The sequence below is a fragment of the Populus alba genome, chromosome 7 (assembly GCF_005239225.2).
Source record: "Populus alba chromosome 7, ASM523922v2, whole genome shotgun sequence".
Classification (NCBI taxonomy): Eukaryota; Viridiplantae; Streptophyta; class Magnoliopsida; order Malpighiales; family Salicaceae; genus Populus; species Populus alba.
This window is the reverse complement of record NC_133290.1, coordinates 8,976,843-8,995,730: the sequence shown is the minus strand read 5'-3', so window position 1 is coordinate 8,995,730 and position 18,888 is coordinate 8,976,843. Positions and strand designations below refer to the sequence as shown.

The following is an 18,888-nucleotide window of genomic DNA, read 5'->3' as shown; positions in this document are numbered from 1 at the left end:
TAGCAAAAGAGCAATAGAGGTCCCTCTTATTTTGATAGTTTCCTTAGCTCCAATAAAGTTCAGTGGACAATTCTGGGTGAGCGAAAAACGTAGCCGAGTAATAACGTGAACTGTGGAGATCACGTCGATATGTCCTTCAAGCCATAATAAAGGCACCGGAGATGGTTTAACTTTTCCCCTATTTCTCACCAGGACATAAATTCCTACCATGGGATCAAACTAACTGGGTGCTGTTCACAAATCTTAAAATTTCAGTTCTGACGTGATGGAATAAAAGAAAGCAACCCATCATAGTCTTTAGCAACTAATAACAATATACATATACTAGTGCACACAAAACGGAACAACCTTGCACCAATTTCAAGTTTAAGCATTACTAGTTTCAACAAACCACCACCTAGTCCAGTTTCTTAATAAGGTCTTTAAGAAACCTATGCCTGGTAATAATCTAAGATAAAACTAGCCAGGATGTAAATATCTTCCACGAAGCAAGTAGGTTATTGAATGAAGCACAATCAGCCAGAGGAAATATAAAAGGAATTAGTGTAGTTTAATGATGGAAGTAAGGAGAAGTTATAACATTTCCCGCTATTCAAAATACAATGTAGCAGCAAATTCTTGTAACTCGTTAGAAAAAGTTCAAAGGGAGTTCTTGAAACAGAGCAAAAACCTTACACAAAACTATACAACCTACTCGAAGACTAGAAAAATGTACATAGGAGCAATGAAGCGAATACCACAAAAGTCACAGATTGATTAACTGCATGCAATTGTTAAGCTTCAAGCTATGAATGATATGTATCCCAGTCAAACCTGGGTTGTGAGAATACCTCATAATCAATGGGTCCCTCTACAATGCTGTCAACGTTTTGTATACGTTCCAAAAGAGCTGGTTGAAAACTATCATTATCGGAAGGCAATAATTTATACAATACTAATAATCCAAGTGTGAAAATGGCTTGCAACTTCATGGAATCACCCTGAACTGAGAAGAACAGAAGCATTGAAAGGAGGAATAGATCAACACAGAACCGCATGATACACAATACAGTATCCATCAATCTCCCATCATTTCCAGCAGGAAACCCACTGACTCTATATACAAACAGAAAGTTGTACTTGTCAACCACATACCTATACCCAAAATAAACTGCACCGACAGGGACAACAAGTGGAGCAAATGATGAATATATCAAGGTCAGCGCAAATATTGTCAAATTAAATGCATAATATTGAGCAAAATCAAATGTCTGCTTGGGGATGGGAGAGGTTCCGCTGATTGGATAAGAGGAGAGATCTTGTCCCTCATCATCAATTTGATTCGACCTGGGAGAATCAAACGCGTTATCAGGGATCAGTGGTCTCTGAAGAGCTTCTATGGCTTGACCTTCCAAAGGGTACTCTTCACGTTGCTCAGGCACCAGCTGGAGCATGTCATTCTTTTGAAACTTCTGAATTTTCTTCTTTATCCAAGGGATGGGAGCCAAAAGATCATAAGATATCCCCAAGAAAGTACTTGTGATTAGAAATGCAAGTGAAGAGAGACAAGATCTTGACAGAAATGATGCACTCATGTATTGCTCAATCCTCTTGCAATCTTCTCCATCCAAATAACACCTACCCATATTTAGGATTGCACTTTCCAAAGAAGACTCAACAAGACCTCTCAATAGAATAAGGTTTACAAGGAAAAAACAAACCATCTTCAGAAGTGCAGCTCTTTGCTCCTCAGACACTGTTAGATGACGTTCAAACTTGGACAGATAAGAAAGAGCTGATGGAATTATTATATACATGCTGACAAATATAATAACATTCGGCAGGAACTGGAAGATTAGGGATGCTAACCAGCTGGAACTCTGTATCCAATCCAACCATGATTGCGCATTATTCATTGCTTCTGCGTCAATAATTCGACCAGCGCTGTTCAAAGCACTTATCACAGCAAGAGGAGAACTGAAGAATACAAGCATTAACAGCAAGCACGTGTTCACAAACAATCTCCTCAACCTCATAGACAACTTTGACGACCCCAAATGGTTCCAGTAAATATCTGGCGCCAATGGAGCTCGTTCAACTTTCCATTGGTTCCTCTGCAACCTCAACTCCATGACAGAAAAGAATTTGCCAAATCGCCTCTTCTTCTCATTGCAAAAATCCTGAACTGCTTGTTTAGCCGTGTAAACATCCTTAAATATCACAAATGCAACTCCAGCACCTGGTGCGCGACCTTCTTTATATTCTGCCAACTTCGTCTCCAACTCCACCCTCAATTCCAGCAATATCCTCAACTTCTCCTCATCCATATACCCCAGCTTATCCATCATCTTTTCCCACCGACTCTTCACATTTCTCCACAGCCAAATCACCACACGTCGCAACTTCTCCCAAAACCCATCTCCACTACCACGCCCCTCATTCTCTTCTGGCAAAAGCCTCGAATCAATTTTCACAACCAACCAAGTAATTTCATCCCTAACTTTAACCAATTCCGTCGCTAAATCATCAAATGCACACAAATCCACAGGCACAATAACCTTATAAATCTTACCGGGATACCGATATTGAAAATACTCTTGTAAAACCCTCCTATCATCTCCAATACTTTTAGGCAATCCTTGAACCATTATAGTAAAAGCAGCAGTAGAATTCGCATTTGGGTCACTTAAATTCCCGTTCCCATCTCTAAATCTAGTAACTTTAAGCCTCTTTTCAATCAATGACATACCAAAATGAACTAAAAGCACAACAAAAACAACAAAAACAAAATGAATCCACAGAAAGCTTGAACCTTTCTTGATATGATTAATAGTAGTCTTAGAGAACTCATCATTTATAACTTGACTCCCTCCATGTACATTTAAAGGAAGCAAAACACCAGTTGACAAGGCCCCAATTGAAAAAACAACAACAAAGCTTCCACCTTCAATTATAAGGAACTGAGCCGCGTCAGCACCGCAATGGCTGGCGATTTCACGGCCGGTAGCGTGCCATACGGCGAGGAGCTTGGTGGTTAAGGCGGAGAATACAGGCATGCGGCGATGGTCGCTGCGGAGCTTGGCGAAGAGGAAGATGAATATGCAAAAGAAGAGACCTATTGTTGAGATGTTTAGGAGGTATTGGATGTTTCCGTACCATGGGTCGGGTATGTCGGTGTCTCCGCCGTCTACAGAGGAGGAAGGTGGTAGAGAGAGAGAGTGGCTCATGATTTGGGTGGAGGACAAGAGAGTTTTGGCCCCTTGTCTTTTCGGTTTCTTTGTTGAGAGAACAAAAAGAGAAAGAGTGTTCTATTTTATTTTCCCCTTCTCCGGGGTGAAGCAATGTAGACGGAGTAGCAGTAGTGTATTGGATGGGACCGATTGGGCTGAAAAATCAACATGAACGCAATTTCTATTCTTTTCTTTCTTCGATAATTAATTTGAAGATGGGATTTGATTTTTTTTTAATACTTGAATTATCGTCAATTAAAACCGTTGTATAGTATTTTTGTGCTAACTTGCCATGTTACTTGTCCATAAAAAGCTCATTAAAAACTTAAACGTATATCTTAACATTTCAGCTCGAATCTTTTTCATTAAACAGACACGTATATTGAAAATGTTTAGACTTGATGGCTTTTATTTCTGACTTTACATTTAATTCAAATAGGTTTTCAATTTAATGTTCAAAAACGTGATTTTCATATGATATTTTAAAAAATTGATAATAAGTTTTAATTAAAATACCTTATATACATAAGAAGAACAATAGTAATGAGAATAAACAAGAAATCATGCAGGGAAGAAAATATATATATGACTAGAGGACACTTCATCTATATCTGAGCTTTTCAGTGGAAGACAAAATAATGTTCATCAGATTCTGATTCTTTCTTCGATCTCTTGGTGATGTTCGTCCATTTCAAGGCTATAATCAACAGTGAACCGACACGAACCGTGGGTTATTAACAGGTAGGAAGTGCTTTAGACTGACGATGGGTGGTGGGGTCCTTTTAAAAAGTGACGGGCAAGCTAGGCACGGGCACGGGCGCAGCAGCACCGAATCCTCTAAAAGAAGCTAGCATTTCTCATTTCTACCGGCTTTTTTTCATGTGCTATGCCCACTTCCAGCTGGACCAACCAAATCCACCCAAAGTGTTTGCATTTTACTTTGTGATGCGGATTGATTACATGCTAGAGCAACCTCAACTAAGTTAAAATATCTTGTTTGATAGGATCATTAGGAGATAACCTTCCATTCAAAAATAAAAGGTATTAAAATAATTTTAAATCCAAAAATAACTGAAATATACTATTTATACCACAGTTAATATTTGATATATCAAATATATTATCTTTGTCCCCACAAAAAAAATAATATTTTACCACAAACAATTAAAAAAAAAACTCATGTTTATTATCACCAAGCTACCAAATTTTACATCTACAAAAACATTATGTAGTCTCATCTAAATAACCATAATGAATTGTAATTAAATGAGCCTAAACTAGAAATCAATTAATATAAATCTAATAATAAAATAAATTCCTAAACAATATTTAATGGACTAGAACAAACCTAAATTAAAAACAAGTGTTCAATATCTAATAAATAAATTAGGATAATGAAAACAAAGTCTTCATGCTATAATTTCTCTATTTAGATTGGCCGAAATGTTTGTTTTAATTGCTAGAATTTCCTCTTTTTTTTTGTTAACGTGAGTGTCCGGATCAATTTGCACGCATCTCGACTAATTTCACGGCCTCTGAAGTTAACGACCATGTAACCCTTTAAGATCATCATATTAGCAATCATAGGACTCGAACCTGAGATCACAGGAGAAGCAAATCTGGTAGTCTCAAATCTCTTATTACTAGGCCACCTACTAAATGGTTCTAGAATTTCCTTTCTTATATTGCCTCGTCTTGGTCTTCTTGATGTACTAAAAATATTTGCAAAAAAAAAAAAATCCCCTTAAATGCCACCACATCAAGTCTTAGTGAAAGTTGAAATTCTTTTAAAATATAGACTCTAATTCTTCAATGAATCCAAGTCATATTATAAATCCTTATAGCTCAAACTCATGTATAAGTTTAGAGCCTAAATAGGTTTTATTTAATCTCTCTTTTCTATTCAAAATTAACTCATTATAGATTTGAACTGATTGGGCTACAAATAACTAAGAAAAAACACTTTGTTGATGAACCTGTTAAAATAGTAACAACAACTTCAACCAATTTAAATAATATATTTTCAATTTGATTGAACTAAAATTTTATTATAATATTATTTCGTGTCTTAGATATTCTTATAAAATTTTAGCTTAATTCCATCGACAATTAAAGAGATAAGCTCAATATCACAAGACTGGTAGGCATTTTGAAAGTAAAATTCAAACCCAAGTGTAACACTTTGAAACAGTGCGGGTGACCAATCTGCGAAAGAATTTTCAACTATGAACCCAAAAGCTCGAAATTAAGAAATATATAGATGCAGGGGCAGATAAAAATGCTCAGAGACAGTATTTCTAACATATCCCAATTCCCATGGTTTTTCAGTGTGTTTTTTACTTTTTAAGGGGAGACGCCCGGTTCCTAGTAACTGGACAGGGGAAGTGAGGCCAGAGTTGAAGGGAACCATGACTAATCTTCATCAACTTGTTTCAAAGTCTAATATATATAGCCGATTAGTAGTTCCATTCGTATTGGCTAGTGGCCAAAAATTACAGAGAGATTCCTTGCAAGCATCCACGCTAACTAATCACCATAATAGGTTTTCCAGATTGCAGCAAACACTGTTACCCAAGGAAGTATTTTCTGTGTTCCAAATGATTGTCTATTAGTATTTCAGCTAACATTTAACAATAACAGCCTAACACTATCATAACCTACAAGTATTTTCTGTGCTTATTCTCAAAATATTATAGAGTCCGCATAACTTCCACAAAACTGAACTCAATGGCTCTCAACGAAATCAATTGATACGACAACTGATCTAATCAACAGAGGCAGTCATCTAAGACACCATGTTTAACTCCATGAAGTTCATACCATTGAAATCCCCAAAAGACCCTCTCAGACATTTTAGTTGCCACTGTCATTGACGTGCTGAACAAAATTCTGAGGCAAACAGGCATACCACAAAGTTAACCAAAACTCCAGCTTATATGGGGTCCTGCCATGGCCAAAAAGCATCCGAGTCTCAACCTAATAAATAACACGATAAAATAATTAAAACACAAAACATCAAGCAAATAAAACCCAGGGCACTGCCAGGATTTTATTAATCCTCCCAATAAATAATAATAAATAAATAAAAAGGTTCAATCAGAAAACCAAAAAATGTCAAATTCCACAATCTTAAAGTCATATATAAGCATCTAATACCAACCATGTCTAGTCCGACTAGGGATTGGAAGACCACTTTATGAAGTGAAATCTTCAGATGGTTCGAAGAAAAAGGTATACATATAAATGTCTAACTCTAAATATAACGTGTGACAAATGGGAATAATAAAAAGGACACCCTGCGACCAAAAATAGAGCAATAGTAGACGATGCATGAGCTTCAGCATCCTGCAAAAGGCATTCACCCTCCCCCTCGTGTACGTAGACACAGATCAAGCATGTACTTTGTGCCATCACTCAAAAATCATGTTTTCCTCCAGGAGTTGGGAGGTAATCTGACCCCAAAGATTTTTAAAAAGTAGCTGAGGGGCAGTAAGGGGAAGTAAAACCAAAATTCCTCCTGTTAAAAACAGCAACATCATGCCACCACAAATAATTATGGCATAAAAAGGAACACCCCCGTAAAAACATGCATACCAATGAACCAGCTCGAAGTCATAAAAGTTTCTTAGTTTTTTTCTCCCTTTATCCCCATCTAATTTGCTTCCTATTTTCCACAAAGGAAACTGTGTTCACTGGCCAAGGCAAGACCCACTACCTTCAACAAAAATGCAGGGCATTCTACCCCTCCAGTCCCCATCTTCCTCCATTAGTCCATTCAAGTGAAATGCTTGATCCACATTTCACTTTAATTTCTTGCTGAACTGGGAAGATCCAAACCTCCATGAAACCTTATTTCATCTATTCCCTTGCTGCTAGATAGCTGTGACTGGCTATTCAAATCCTCAGACAATGATCTACCAAGAAAAGCTTCAGAATGAACATCTACTTGACTCCTTGCTTTGATGTGGCCAGTAGTCATCTCCTGCGAAGAGATGCCTTGGACATGGGCTGCCAGCATGTCATGTCCAGACTTCTCACCATAATGAGGGCTTGAAACATTAGGAAACTGAACAGGAGTTGTCACGATCCACCTCATCCAATCATTTCGCTTCCTTACCTTCTCACCCTAAAACACAAGGAACAGGAAAATGGAATTAGAGAAGCTACAACATACACCACATTATTCAAATGTGATAAACTTGGCATGTGCATCTGAGTAGGCTTCTACATTTGAAAGGGTTTGGAATTGAGGACCAGAAACTAGCTAGGATGGGATAGAACAAAAACATTATTTTGTAATTAGCAAATTTCAAAAATAGCAGATATCAATTAAGTACAGAAAAATTCACCTGCACTTCGACGACACTAGAAGTTCTTATAGCATCCAGTATAACATGGATATTGTCAGTCAAAAGAGAAACCTGAACCATAAGCCACAGGAAGATATTGTCTTCATGTTAATAGCATATGAAATACAGTAGCAAAATCAAGTCCCTGTGACTTGCGCAGCAATTAATAAATCATTCATCAATTTCTTTCGATGTCTTGAAAGGGTAAAACTCAAAATCTGTATACTTCCTACTAATTAAATAAATGCAGCTTGAAGACAAGATTTCTTGTTTAGCATTTCATTTTATAGCTACACACACAAGCATACAAAGATAGCAAACAACCAAACAATGCACATGCTGACAAGCTTGACATAGCAATAGAGATATCAGAAACCCTCAAAAGTAATTTAAAAGACAACATACGAGAACAATGAAGGAAACACAGCATGTAGTCCTGACCTAAATCCCAAAAGATCCAATGCTCATGGAAGCAATCGCGGCATTGCATGGAATAAATATTCATGTTTATTTCACAATATATGACTAGATCTGAAAGTGCCATCATGAAGAATGCCATTAAATCTAGCAAGAGAAACCATCACTCCTAAAGACTAAACTTATATCATCAATATCCCAATGAAAATAGATTTTCATTTAACATCATCTTACGCACTGAACTGACAATTGGTACTAATTAGGCATGAACCTAAGCAGTAAATAATTACTTCAATCACAAATTATGGGCATTAAAATTTATATCCTGACAATGCAGAAACTCAGAGAAAGAAGCACATGCAAAGCAAAGGAAAACTTTGCAATTAAATCTGCATTGCTTATGTAAGATATTACATTAAGGAATGTAAATAAATTAAAGTCAACATGATATTGCATATAAGTTGTAACAAATCAAAAATACATTTTTATCAACTAAATGACAAATGAATCTTCATTACAACATATCCCAAGACAACAGCCAAAAAATGAGAAACAAATGTAATGGCCATTGCTATGGACAAGAAGGTTTTGGATGCACATCCAATAATCAAGCTCTATTTATCTAGACAAAATTAACTAGCAGACATTTCTCTGGTTGATTGCATCAAGTACATGCACACCTTGCTAACTATCATTGACAGCATCAATTCAGAAAATAAAGAATAATAAGGTGGGCCTCCATGCAAAAGATTGTTCTATTGTAACCTGAAGGCTATGAGCTCAAATTGCAACAGCCACCCAGCAGAGACGAGGAGAAGCACTGTATATGACTCTCCCCAAACCCTCCCACAATGCAAAGTCCTCATGTACTGCAGCACTCATATTTTGGAAAAAGAGAGAAGATTTTGTGAAAACAGAAAAATCATTACTGCATAGTTCCATTGTTGGGGTTATTTATCAACGAAAATTTCCATCATTGCACATACACCAATGTACTTACAATTTGATGAATACAAAGCTGTCTTTTCCATTTAATGCAGATGACGAGGAAAAAAAAAGAAGCAAAACTATTGTATTTTTTTTAGTATTTTGATATACACCAGTGTTGTCAATGGCGAAAGACGTCAAGCCTGTAAAATGCCCGAGGCGCTAGGCACTTGCCTAAATGAACCAAGGCAATATGCTATAAATTCAAAAAAATATATATGTAATATTATATTATATTATATAAATCTAAAATATATATCTTTCCAATTAAGATTAGATCAATAGAAAATCAAAAGAAAATATAAAATACCATAACATAGTCATATAAAGTTATATTTTTCACCCTTAAAACAAAATAAGATAATTCTATGGAGTAAGTAGCCAAATAGATTAAAAAGTAAAACTACATATCATCATCGATATTCATAAAATTTTCAAAAGCATCTTCATCCATGCTTTCCTCCCCTTCACTTGAATCCACCATATCCTCCATTTCATGATTATAATCCAAATCCTCATCTCTCAAACCATACTGCACTTGAACAGATGTGTTGTTCTCGGACTCCAGTTGTTGAAAAAAAAATAGTGTGGCTGGTGTTTCTCTTCTAAGAGCCTATTTGGGATTGTGGTAGCGATGACGGTTCAAAGTACTTTTCAATTAGAAATGCATCAAAACAATGTTTTTTTTTTAAAAAAAAAAAAATTCATTTTTGACATCAGCACACCAAAGCAATTTGAAAACATAAAAAAAATATTTTTAGCAAAAAAAACAAAATACAAAATTTTTGGGAACACGGTGCAAACGGAGCCTAAGTGTCATTCATTGTCTATTTGTCTCCCACTTTAATGATTTTTTTTTTTAAAAAAAAATTACCCTAATCTTTGTTTTCTACAAAAATAACCCTAGGTTGTTTCTTGTGGTAAATTAAAAAAATGGGCAAATAGACCATAACATAAATAAGTTAAAAAAGAAAAGGAAAAATCCAACAAAAAAATATGAACTTCAAGCAAACGCTAGCCTTAACACCTTGCACCCACTCACAAGCTGCTCGCCTAGGCAACACTTCATTGAAATCCAACACCTGAGGCTAATAAAGGCATTGGGGCCTCACCTAGAGCACCTAGGCAAGCGCATCAATGCCTTTTGACAACACTGGTATATACTTTTCTAACTTCCAAACATGCTTGAAATTTTCTAGGACGTTGCTTTTATTATATGTTTTAGTCCATTCATAGTCCTTAATTAAGTAGGTTTTTCCTATATAGGAATCTAGGTCCTTGTTGAACTTGGAGTACTAGGAACTCAATATAAAAGCATGTAATCATTCAACGGAGAATTAGAGTTTATGAACAAATCTTTCACCTATATGCTTTATGGTTGTATGAAACAATCATCGTAGTGATAACTCCTAAGAACCTTTAGTATGTTTTAGTCCTCCTAGGTGTGACTCTTAGAAAACCTACAAAGGTGCCACTAGCAAACCTATTACTTTCAGCAATCAAACCCCATATATCTCTTATATTTCTTTAGTTTCAATTTATAAACTCCCAAATCCTTTCTCCTTCAAACCTTTAAATCCCTATCTTCCATGCCCTAATCCACCAAAAAATCCTAGTAAGACATCAATCACAAAAAGTTGTCCTGCATCACCATTCATCCATCCTAGTGAAATTTCAGTGGAAATTAATTTGACATTCCTACAAGATACTTTGACATATTATCTAATTCATATCTACCTACATCTGGATTTTCAGCTAATAGTAACTCATGGCCCAACATTGGTACTTAATCAATAATATAATAATAAAACCGAGGGAAAAAAGGACCAACCATGCAGCACATACAAGATCAAACATAAATCTTAAACAATATCAACTCTCAGATGAGAATAGATAACAGAATAATATTAGGAAAAAACAATTAATCAGCTACAAAGTATATATTCTAATAGTTCTTCTCAACCTGTAAATGCAGAAAAAAGAAAAGGAGAAAAAACAAAGGTATCACAAAGGTGGAACACCGTATTTAAACAACCATGACACTGAAAAGAACATAATCCAGACTCCTAAAGAATCATAACTACTAATGCAAAGAGCATGTCTACAAAACCAGAAAAAAGGCACATTGATACTCCAAAACATGGCATGAAAATCACATAAGAAAAAATACTTCAATGGAATAAAAGAAGTTTCTAGAAACAACTTCAAGCTTTATCTTATTCAATGTGATAATTCATCATTGATAAAAAAGACATGACCTTAATATGCATGCTCTAGTTAATACGCATCAAAGTCCTAGTCTGAAATGCTAGCAGTAAAAACCTTACACCGCTATTAACTGTCAGTCTGTCACAACAGAAACCAAGATATCCAAAATGAAAAAAAAAATAAAGGGCATATTTGGATAATTAGGAAGCATTTATCAAGCATAGCTATAAACATGAGAGAAAAATTCATCATATAAATAAATAAATACCATGACTACCCTAAAAAAAACTCACTTTGTTGAAGCTTGCTATTAATTTAATAGGCACCCAGCCTTGATCATCCATGTTCCTCCGCAAGTATATATCTTTGACTAGATTTTCATTACTGCAACAAACATTTATGAGGAGCAATTGTAGTTAACTTCCCAATAAACTTCATTGTCCAGACACAAATAAACTACAGGAACATGTGTACAAAAGCAAAATACCAAAAATATAAAAAAGCAGAACACCAAAGAAGCACCTGAAATAATAATCTATCTGATGCAATATTCTAATGTGCAACTGAGGATCTGAAGGGGAAAAAACAGCATGAGATGGTACTGGAGCTGCAATAATAGGCACACCTCTCATAGAACCTGGATGTGGAGAAACATAATACAACGGCAATCCCATATCTGGAAACAGATTGGGATATTAGAGCAGACCCATGTATTAGCCACAACAGAACTGTAAACAGATGTGGTTTACCAGGGAAACCCACAAGGCCAAAAGGCCGCACTGGTGGGGGTGCAATAAACGGAGAGGTAGCAGGTGTTGGTGGAGGCGGTGATGGATGCCTCATATGCCTTGGGGCAACTCTTGGTAATGGCTGCATGTGACCATCCCTGCTAAAATTTCGATGAGCATTCCAATCATGATTTGCAGGATCTAGATCATTTCGCCTGCCACCATAACTGTGATGGTGAGAACCATCTACTCGAGAATGTAGCCCACCATTACGGTTCCTAAATGAAGTGCGCTGCTGTTGAGGATGATCATTAGAGCCACGGGATTGCGAACTCTTTTGTGTGTGATCCCTAGAAGAAGAGTTATTTAAATGTCCTTCCCCTGCTGCGCTCTGTGATCCTGGTGAATGAGTGCCACCATTAGATGCTGTGTTAACACCATTATGCTTCATTGATTTCTGGCGTGCTGGTACTGCATTGTTTGGAGTTGAATTAGGGTTTGCAGTATTGTTAACTTGTTTCTGTGAAGATGAGGATGCAGTCTCAGTTCCCTACATTAAATAAACAACATCTATTAAACATGCACCCATGTATGAGCAATCTGGTAATTGCAATGAGTAAGCATTAAGCATGGAAACCCTTCATTTCATTGCTGAATTCAGAGAGAACCACAAGTCTTCCATTTACTTTTTTAGTTATAAAGGAAGAAAACCCACTTATTCATATTAGATTTATAAATCAATAACCCCAAGTTGATTGAGAAATAAACAAGTTTGTTGTTTTGGTGTCCCCGACTAGTTTGGGATTAATGCTTAGTTGTTGTAGCTATTGTTTTGGTATCTACAAATTCAACAACGCAGCAAAATTAAGATGACTAATCAGGCACCTAAAAACTCTCTCCTGAGTATTAACTTTCTTTCCAAGAATTTATACTACGCAAAAAAATAAAGACAGGCAATACTATCATTCCCACTTATCCCATTTGATTAACATTTAGATAACCAAATATGCCCTGTTTCGATTAAGTTTCCCAGAACCTGCAAAATTGAGACAGGATGATCAATCAGATAAACCTTACTTTGATGTTTGTTTTTTCTACCTACTATACCAAAATTTTAAGCAAGTAAATCCAATAATACATTTTTTGTCCCCATCCTTTCCCAAAATAGCCAAGCTCATTTTAAGAAAAAAAAGAAAAAGAGAGACAAATTTTCTTGTTTTAGTTTATACAGCTGAATTACGAGAGAGCAACTGGTACACTCCCATTTTAAAATAGTTTTGTTTATAAAACTTAATACAATATGCTAATCTTAGTAGACAACTAATAAATATAAGAAAAAAAATATATCTTGCATCCATGTCAAGAATTCAAGAAAATACCCCAATACATTTTTCATCTTTCACTCTTTTCTTAGAACTATATATTTATTTTTTTTGTTGTGTTCTGGACCCTACAAATTCAAATGCATCGATTAATATAAACAAGTAAATAGCAAAAGAAAAAATGGTCTCTTTACATAAATTTTCTTTTTGAAACTTTACACTCTCATCTCAAGTACATTATCAAAAAGATTTTACCATACGATCAAAACAAATAAAATCAAAATATTGCATTCAATCAACTAATACAAAAATAAAATGCATTAAATTAACAAATATTCCATTTTATCGACCAAATGAAATAAAATTAATCTCTATCAAACCTGCAAAACAGAGACAGAAGATGATGATCCATCAAATAATAAACTTTTCAAAGAATCCGCAGATGATTTTGTCAAAGAAGAAACCCTAGCAGCTGACTCAGATAAATCAGGCCAAGAATCAGCCCCCATAACACTCCCAATCTCTACAAGACCATTACTAGCCGTAGATGGCTTGTTCCATACCGGTCTCTTGTTCACATTATTCTCACTCTCCACACTCTCTTTCTCCGCCACGAAAACTGCAGCCGCTTGCTCCGCCTCCGTTGAAGCATTAGAAGAAGATTCCGATTCAACACCACGCACGATTCGTGTCCATGGAGGAGAAACCTGCTTACCGGATCCCCGCTGCGATTGGGGACTGCCCACCTGATTGCTGTTGCTGATGCTATCGGCGGCGATTGTATGGCGAGGAGAGTGATCGCCTGCGGTGATGGTGATTGTGTTCGAGTTAGTGAGGGTTGCCATGAATTAAATTACTAAAAAACCAAAGAGTTACGGTTTGATTGTTACTGTTAGTGATCAAGTTTTTGTTGTTGGTCCACTGAGAGTGGCAAAAAGGAATTAGATTTATGAAAAAAATTAATAAGGGGAGAGAGAGAAATTAGGGTTTCGATATTTCTGATAAGGTGGGAGAGTGAGATTTTTGTTAAAAAAATCTGGAGATGAAATTAGACAGATCGAAGTGCGACAGTGGTGTTTCTCTCTCTCGCTATCTGTTTTTCTCTCTGTTTTTCCTTTCTAATATATTTTTTTTTATACCAAATTATACTGTATTTAAAAAAGTCAGTATAGTCAACGTATCATTCCACTGTTTACTACATTGTTAATGAATCTGGTTGAGCATCCAGATCGAATATTATTGGGTTGGGTTTTGCCAACATCAAAAGTTGGGTGTGATTTTTTTTTGTTTTTTATGTTATACAAAAAGTTAAGTGATTATAATTTTTTTTTTTTTTAGATTGGATTGAATTTTTTTATTAAAATATTTTTATATTTTTATTTCAAAAATATATAAAAAAATTTAATTTTTTTATTGTTTTTATTCAAATTAATTTTTTTTATATTTGTATATTATTTTGATATGATGATATAAAATTAATGTTAAAAAAATATTATTTTAATAATTGTTTTAAAAAATAATTATTACGTGATAATATAATAACAAGTATATTTGTCCACACTCCACAGTAGGTCAATAATTGTTTTTTTAATATAATAATGTTTGAGTTGGATAAAAGTACAGAATGTATTTACATCATTATCATCTTCAAATAAAGTATTTTTTACAGTGGCACCATGAATAGCATATAACAGAGTAATGCCCAATACACCAACAATTAATTTCTTTCCTTTTAAGTTTTTTTCTTTTAAGATATTTTTTATTTTGTTTTGTTTCCTCTTTAATTTTTTTTATCTTTTCTCTTTTTTAAAAAATTTGGATTTTTTTATTTTTTTATTTACTTCAAATTAATATTTTTTTATGTTTTTGTATTATTTTGATGTGATAACAAACCCAAAGAACCAAACCCAAGACAATTGAGTCTGGCTCTAGCATATTGACTTGTGCCCCAGAATGGGTCAATAACAATTCTTTTTTCAAATGTAAAAATGCTTGAGTAGGGTTAAAAGTACAGAATACATTTGCAACATCACCATCTTCAAATAAAGTATTTTCTATAGTAGCATCATGAATAACACATAGCAGAGCAACGTTCAATATATAGACAACTAATTTATTTCCCTTTAATTTTATTCTTTTTAAGATATTTTCATTTTTTTTTCTTTTCTCTTATTGAATTTTTTTTCATACTGTAAAGAGAAAATAAATTGATGTAACTTTTTTTATATTGTGAAAAAGTTAGGTGATGATAATTTTTTGTCATTTTAGTTTAGGTTGAATTTTCTTATTAAAACATGCTTGTTTTTACATTTCAAAAATGCTTTTAAGAGAATTTAAATATTTTTTTCTTTACTTCAAATTAATATTTTTTATGTTTTGTATTATTTTGATGTGATGAAAGACCCAATAAGCCAAACCCCAGGCTATTCGGGTATGGCTCCTCAGCCAGACCTAAGGCTATTGGGGTTTCGCTCGACCACAAACCTAATAACATTAGATCTGGCTTTTACGCCAGACCCTAAGATATTGGGTCTGGCTCCTCAGCCACACCATTCTTGGTCTGGCTTAGTAACCAAACTCAAGACACTTAAAATCATGCTTCATATTTTTTTTAGATTTAAAATAAAAATTGTTATTGACTCGCTGTGGTGTGTGGGTCAATATACTAGTTATACTTGTAAGGATTCATTTTGATTTGTGTTAAGAACTTTTAAATATAAACCCTATTTTAACAACAACTTTTTAAGCAACTACCCATAATTAACAAAATTTAAAATGCCTTAAGAAAATATCTTCACTTCTAGTTAAAAAAATATTCACTTTTAAGCAACTACACAATTTTGTTCTTTCCACCAAAAATTATTGAAATTGTTGTTGAGAGGGTAAGGTTTTTTACATGTTCCCTCAATCATAATCAAATTCATTAAGAATCAATAAGTTTTTTTTGGCATTTTAAATTTGTAAAGAAACAATCAAAATACTATTAAAAGGAAAATTTATAAACTAGCATCCAAAGTGTTTTTTTTTTTGTATTTTCATACTTGTTTTTTTTTTTTTTTTCATTATTATCAGGTTGGCTAAAGGACAATTTGATATTTTAATAAATATAAAATATGAATAAAAAACAAAAAAAGTGGTTGGCTTATGCGGTAGTGCCTATTGGTGACCAAACATCAGCCTTCATTGTATCTTTGAAAGCATCGTGTCATCATTTTCCTTTTAGGATAGTGTGTGGTGACGCTAGGGTAGTGGTGCAATAGTGGTGATATTTTTTTTCTTCTCCTTCCACTTTTCTCTATCATCCTCTTGAAAATAATGTTAGCCATGCAAAAAATCAAAGTTGTCTTCTTATAAATACTTTTCTCTATCAAATGATTGATTGATAAATTCAACTACTGAAATTTTGAAGATAAAGAAGGGTGAAGCTTAGAAAAGAGATGTTTGTGCAGTCTAAACTGGAACACTGTTTGGTAATTGGGTCATATCTCAAGTTCTAGATGTCCAAATGATCTCAACTTCTTACACAGATTTGGTAAGACATAGGCCTACAACTTTCATGTGGACACCAAGATCTAAGAAGGTCGTTTTCAAGTCCAAATTATAGCAACAACGGAGAAGTCCGAATCTGTCCTACAACCCAGACACTGTTCAGTGTTCAGCCCATATCTTGAGTTCTAGAAGTCCAAATAACCTCAACTTTTTTTTCCTGGAAAGCTAAGAGAATTTTCGAGAACATTCATGAGTACATATGGTTCCAGTTCTGATGTTAGCAATGACGTTTTATTCAGACAAGAAGATAAGGATTTTCACCAAGTCAAGATGTGGTCACCCACTCAACAATTATTCATCAAATCAATAGTTTCAAATTTTGGCCTATAAAAGGAGGCATTTGCCATGCATTTAGGCATCTTGGTGTTTAGATCAAGATCAAGATCATGCTCTTGCTCTTTTTCTTTGTATTTTGTAATGTTTAAGTTTTATTTGATGTTATATTAATCTCCTTTCCTTCCTTTATTTGTATACTTATGTTCTTATCTTGTTTATTTATGTTTCTTTCTTTCATTATGTTTAGCTAAATCTATTATGTCAAGGTGAAAAGGGTACACTAATGGTGTAAAAACAAGTATAGCATAAACTCAACATGGACTTTAATGCTTGATATTAACATGTTTTATATTTGTTATCTTGTTCACTTTTAATACTTTGCTTGTTAAAGGGTTAATCTAGATTTATATTGTATAACACTTAGTACAACAAATACTTGGCACTTTCATAGCCCATACTGTATGGTATAACTAACACCTAAGCTATGAAAGGAACTTGATTTGTTGTTAATTTAAGTTATAATCATGAATGCCTGACAACATTTATAAGTATTAGTATTATTAGAATAAGATAACTAATGTAATCATGTTAACAATTTATAATCTGATTGGAACCTCCTTCGTGTATGGTTTCCAAGTTGAGTAATAAGAGTTTATATTATACTTGTTTGAAATACCATTAGTGGATCCTCTAACCTTGACATTTGTTTTTATCATTGTTTAATCCTTACATTAATCTTCCATCTCAAAGCTTTCATTAACTTCTTCCTCTTCTTTTTTACTACTACTACTATTATTATTTACATTCTTGTTATATTTTATGTACATTAAGTATGCTTTGTGTTTGATCAAGGATCCTGACATTGTTGGTCTTGCCTTGTTCATTCACATCAGAAATCTGTTTATATTATATAATATATCTCTTTGATCTTTTCATAAAATCAGTATATAGGCTGGAAACCTGTGACCCGATCTTTTAGATCATTCTCAGGTATAACAACGCCACGTACTGAGTATTATTATTATTATTATTATTATTATTGTTGTTGTTGTTGTTGTTGTTGTATTGTTATTTATAATTTATACAATTAACTTCTCTGTGGTTCGACCCCGGTCTTGACGGGTTATTTATTACTTCGATACTCCTACACTTGGGAGAAGACATCAAGCTTTTGGTCGTGTCAAGTTTTTGGCGCCGTTGCCGGGGAGGTAAATTCTTGTATAAATTATAATATTTAATTTATTTTTTTTTCTTTTCACTTTTCATTTTATCTAACTTTTGTTTCTTTTGATTTGTTTGTTTCGTTTTCTTCTATTTTCTTTTCTTCCTTTTATTCTCACACGTGCATGAGAGTTTGGTCACGTATATTAAGTGGTCGACTTTGTAGGGTATCCTCATCATTTTTAAAAAATATGGCCGAAGAAGATAATCAATCGCTTCATAATGAGAATAATGAGAATAACCGTATGAGAGCACTTAGAGACCATATGAATCCCACAAGAACAAGTGCACCCTCATGCATAGTTTTCCCTCCTGATGCATCTCATTTTAATTTTAAGTCAGGCATTATTCAACTTTTACCTTCTTTTCATGGTTTAGACCTAAAAAATCCATACTTGCATTTAAGGGAATTTGAAGAGGTCTGTATTACCTATAATGATTCAAATTGTAGCATGAACACCATTAGATTAAAGCTTTTTCCTTTTTCATTAAAAGATAAAGCTAAAACATGCTATAAAATTTGAGACCAGGATCTATTCGTGCTTGGGATGAAATGCAACAACAATTTTTTAAAAAGTTTTTTCCATCTCACAGAACAAACTCTTTCAAAAGACAAATCATC

General features: G+C 34.3%; 2 protein-coding genes across 3 annotated transcripts; both read right to left on the bottom strand.

The window, feature by feature from the left end:
- Nucleotides 1-605: 605 nt before the first annotated feature.
- LOC118045595 (CSC1-like protein At4g35870) lies at nucleotides 606-3,379 on the bottom strand. The gene has a single exon (XM_035054265.2). The coding sequence runs from the start codon at nucleotides 3,204-3,206 to the stop codon at nucleotides 786-788; it is 2,421 nt and encodes an 806-aa protein (XP_034910156.1). The 5' UTR covers nucleotides 3,207-3,379; the 3' UTR covers nucleotides 606-785.
- A 2,412-nt stretch (nucleotides 3,380-5,791) lies between these two features.
- LOC118045594 (la-related protein 1C) lies at nucleotides 5,792-14,334 on the bottom strand. Of its 2 annotated transcripts, XM_073410362.1 has the most exons (7): nucleotides 13,601-14,334; nucleotides 11,920-12,448; nucleotides 11,693-11,846; nucleotides 11,464-11,554; nucleotides 7,559-7,630; nucleotides 6,925-7,335; nucleotides 5,792-6,185 (listed from the first exon to the last, which is right to left on the bottom strand). In XM_073410362.1, exons 1-6 carry the CDS (start codon nucleotides 14,063-14,065, stop codon nucleotides 7,015-7,017), a joined length of 1,632 nt encoding a protein of 543 aa, XP_073266463.1. In that variant the 5' UTR covers nucleotides 14,066-14,334; the 3' UTR covers nucleotides 5,792-6,185; nucleotides 6,925-7,014. The 2 variants fall into 2 exon arrangements, with proteins under 2 accessions (XP_073266463.1, XP_034910155.1); XM_035054264.2 differs by lacking the exon at nucleotides 5,792-6,185 and having other exon boundaries at nucleotides 6,225-7,335; nucleotides 13,784-14,334.
- Between the last annotated feature and the right edge of the window lie 4,554 nt (nucleotides 14,335-18,888).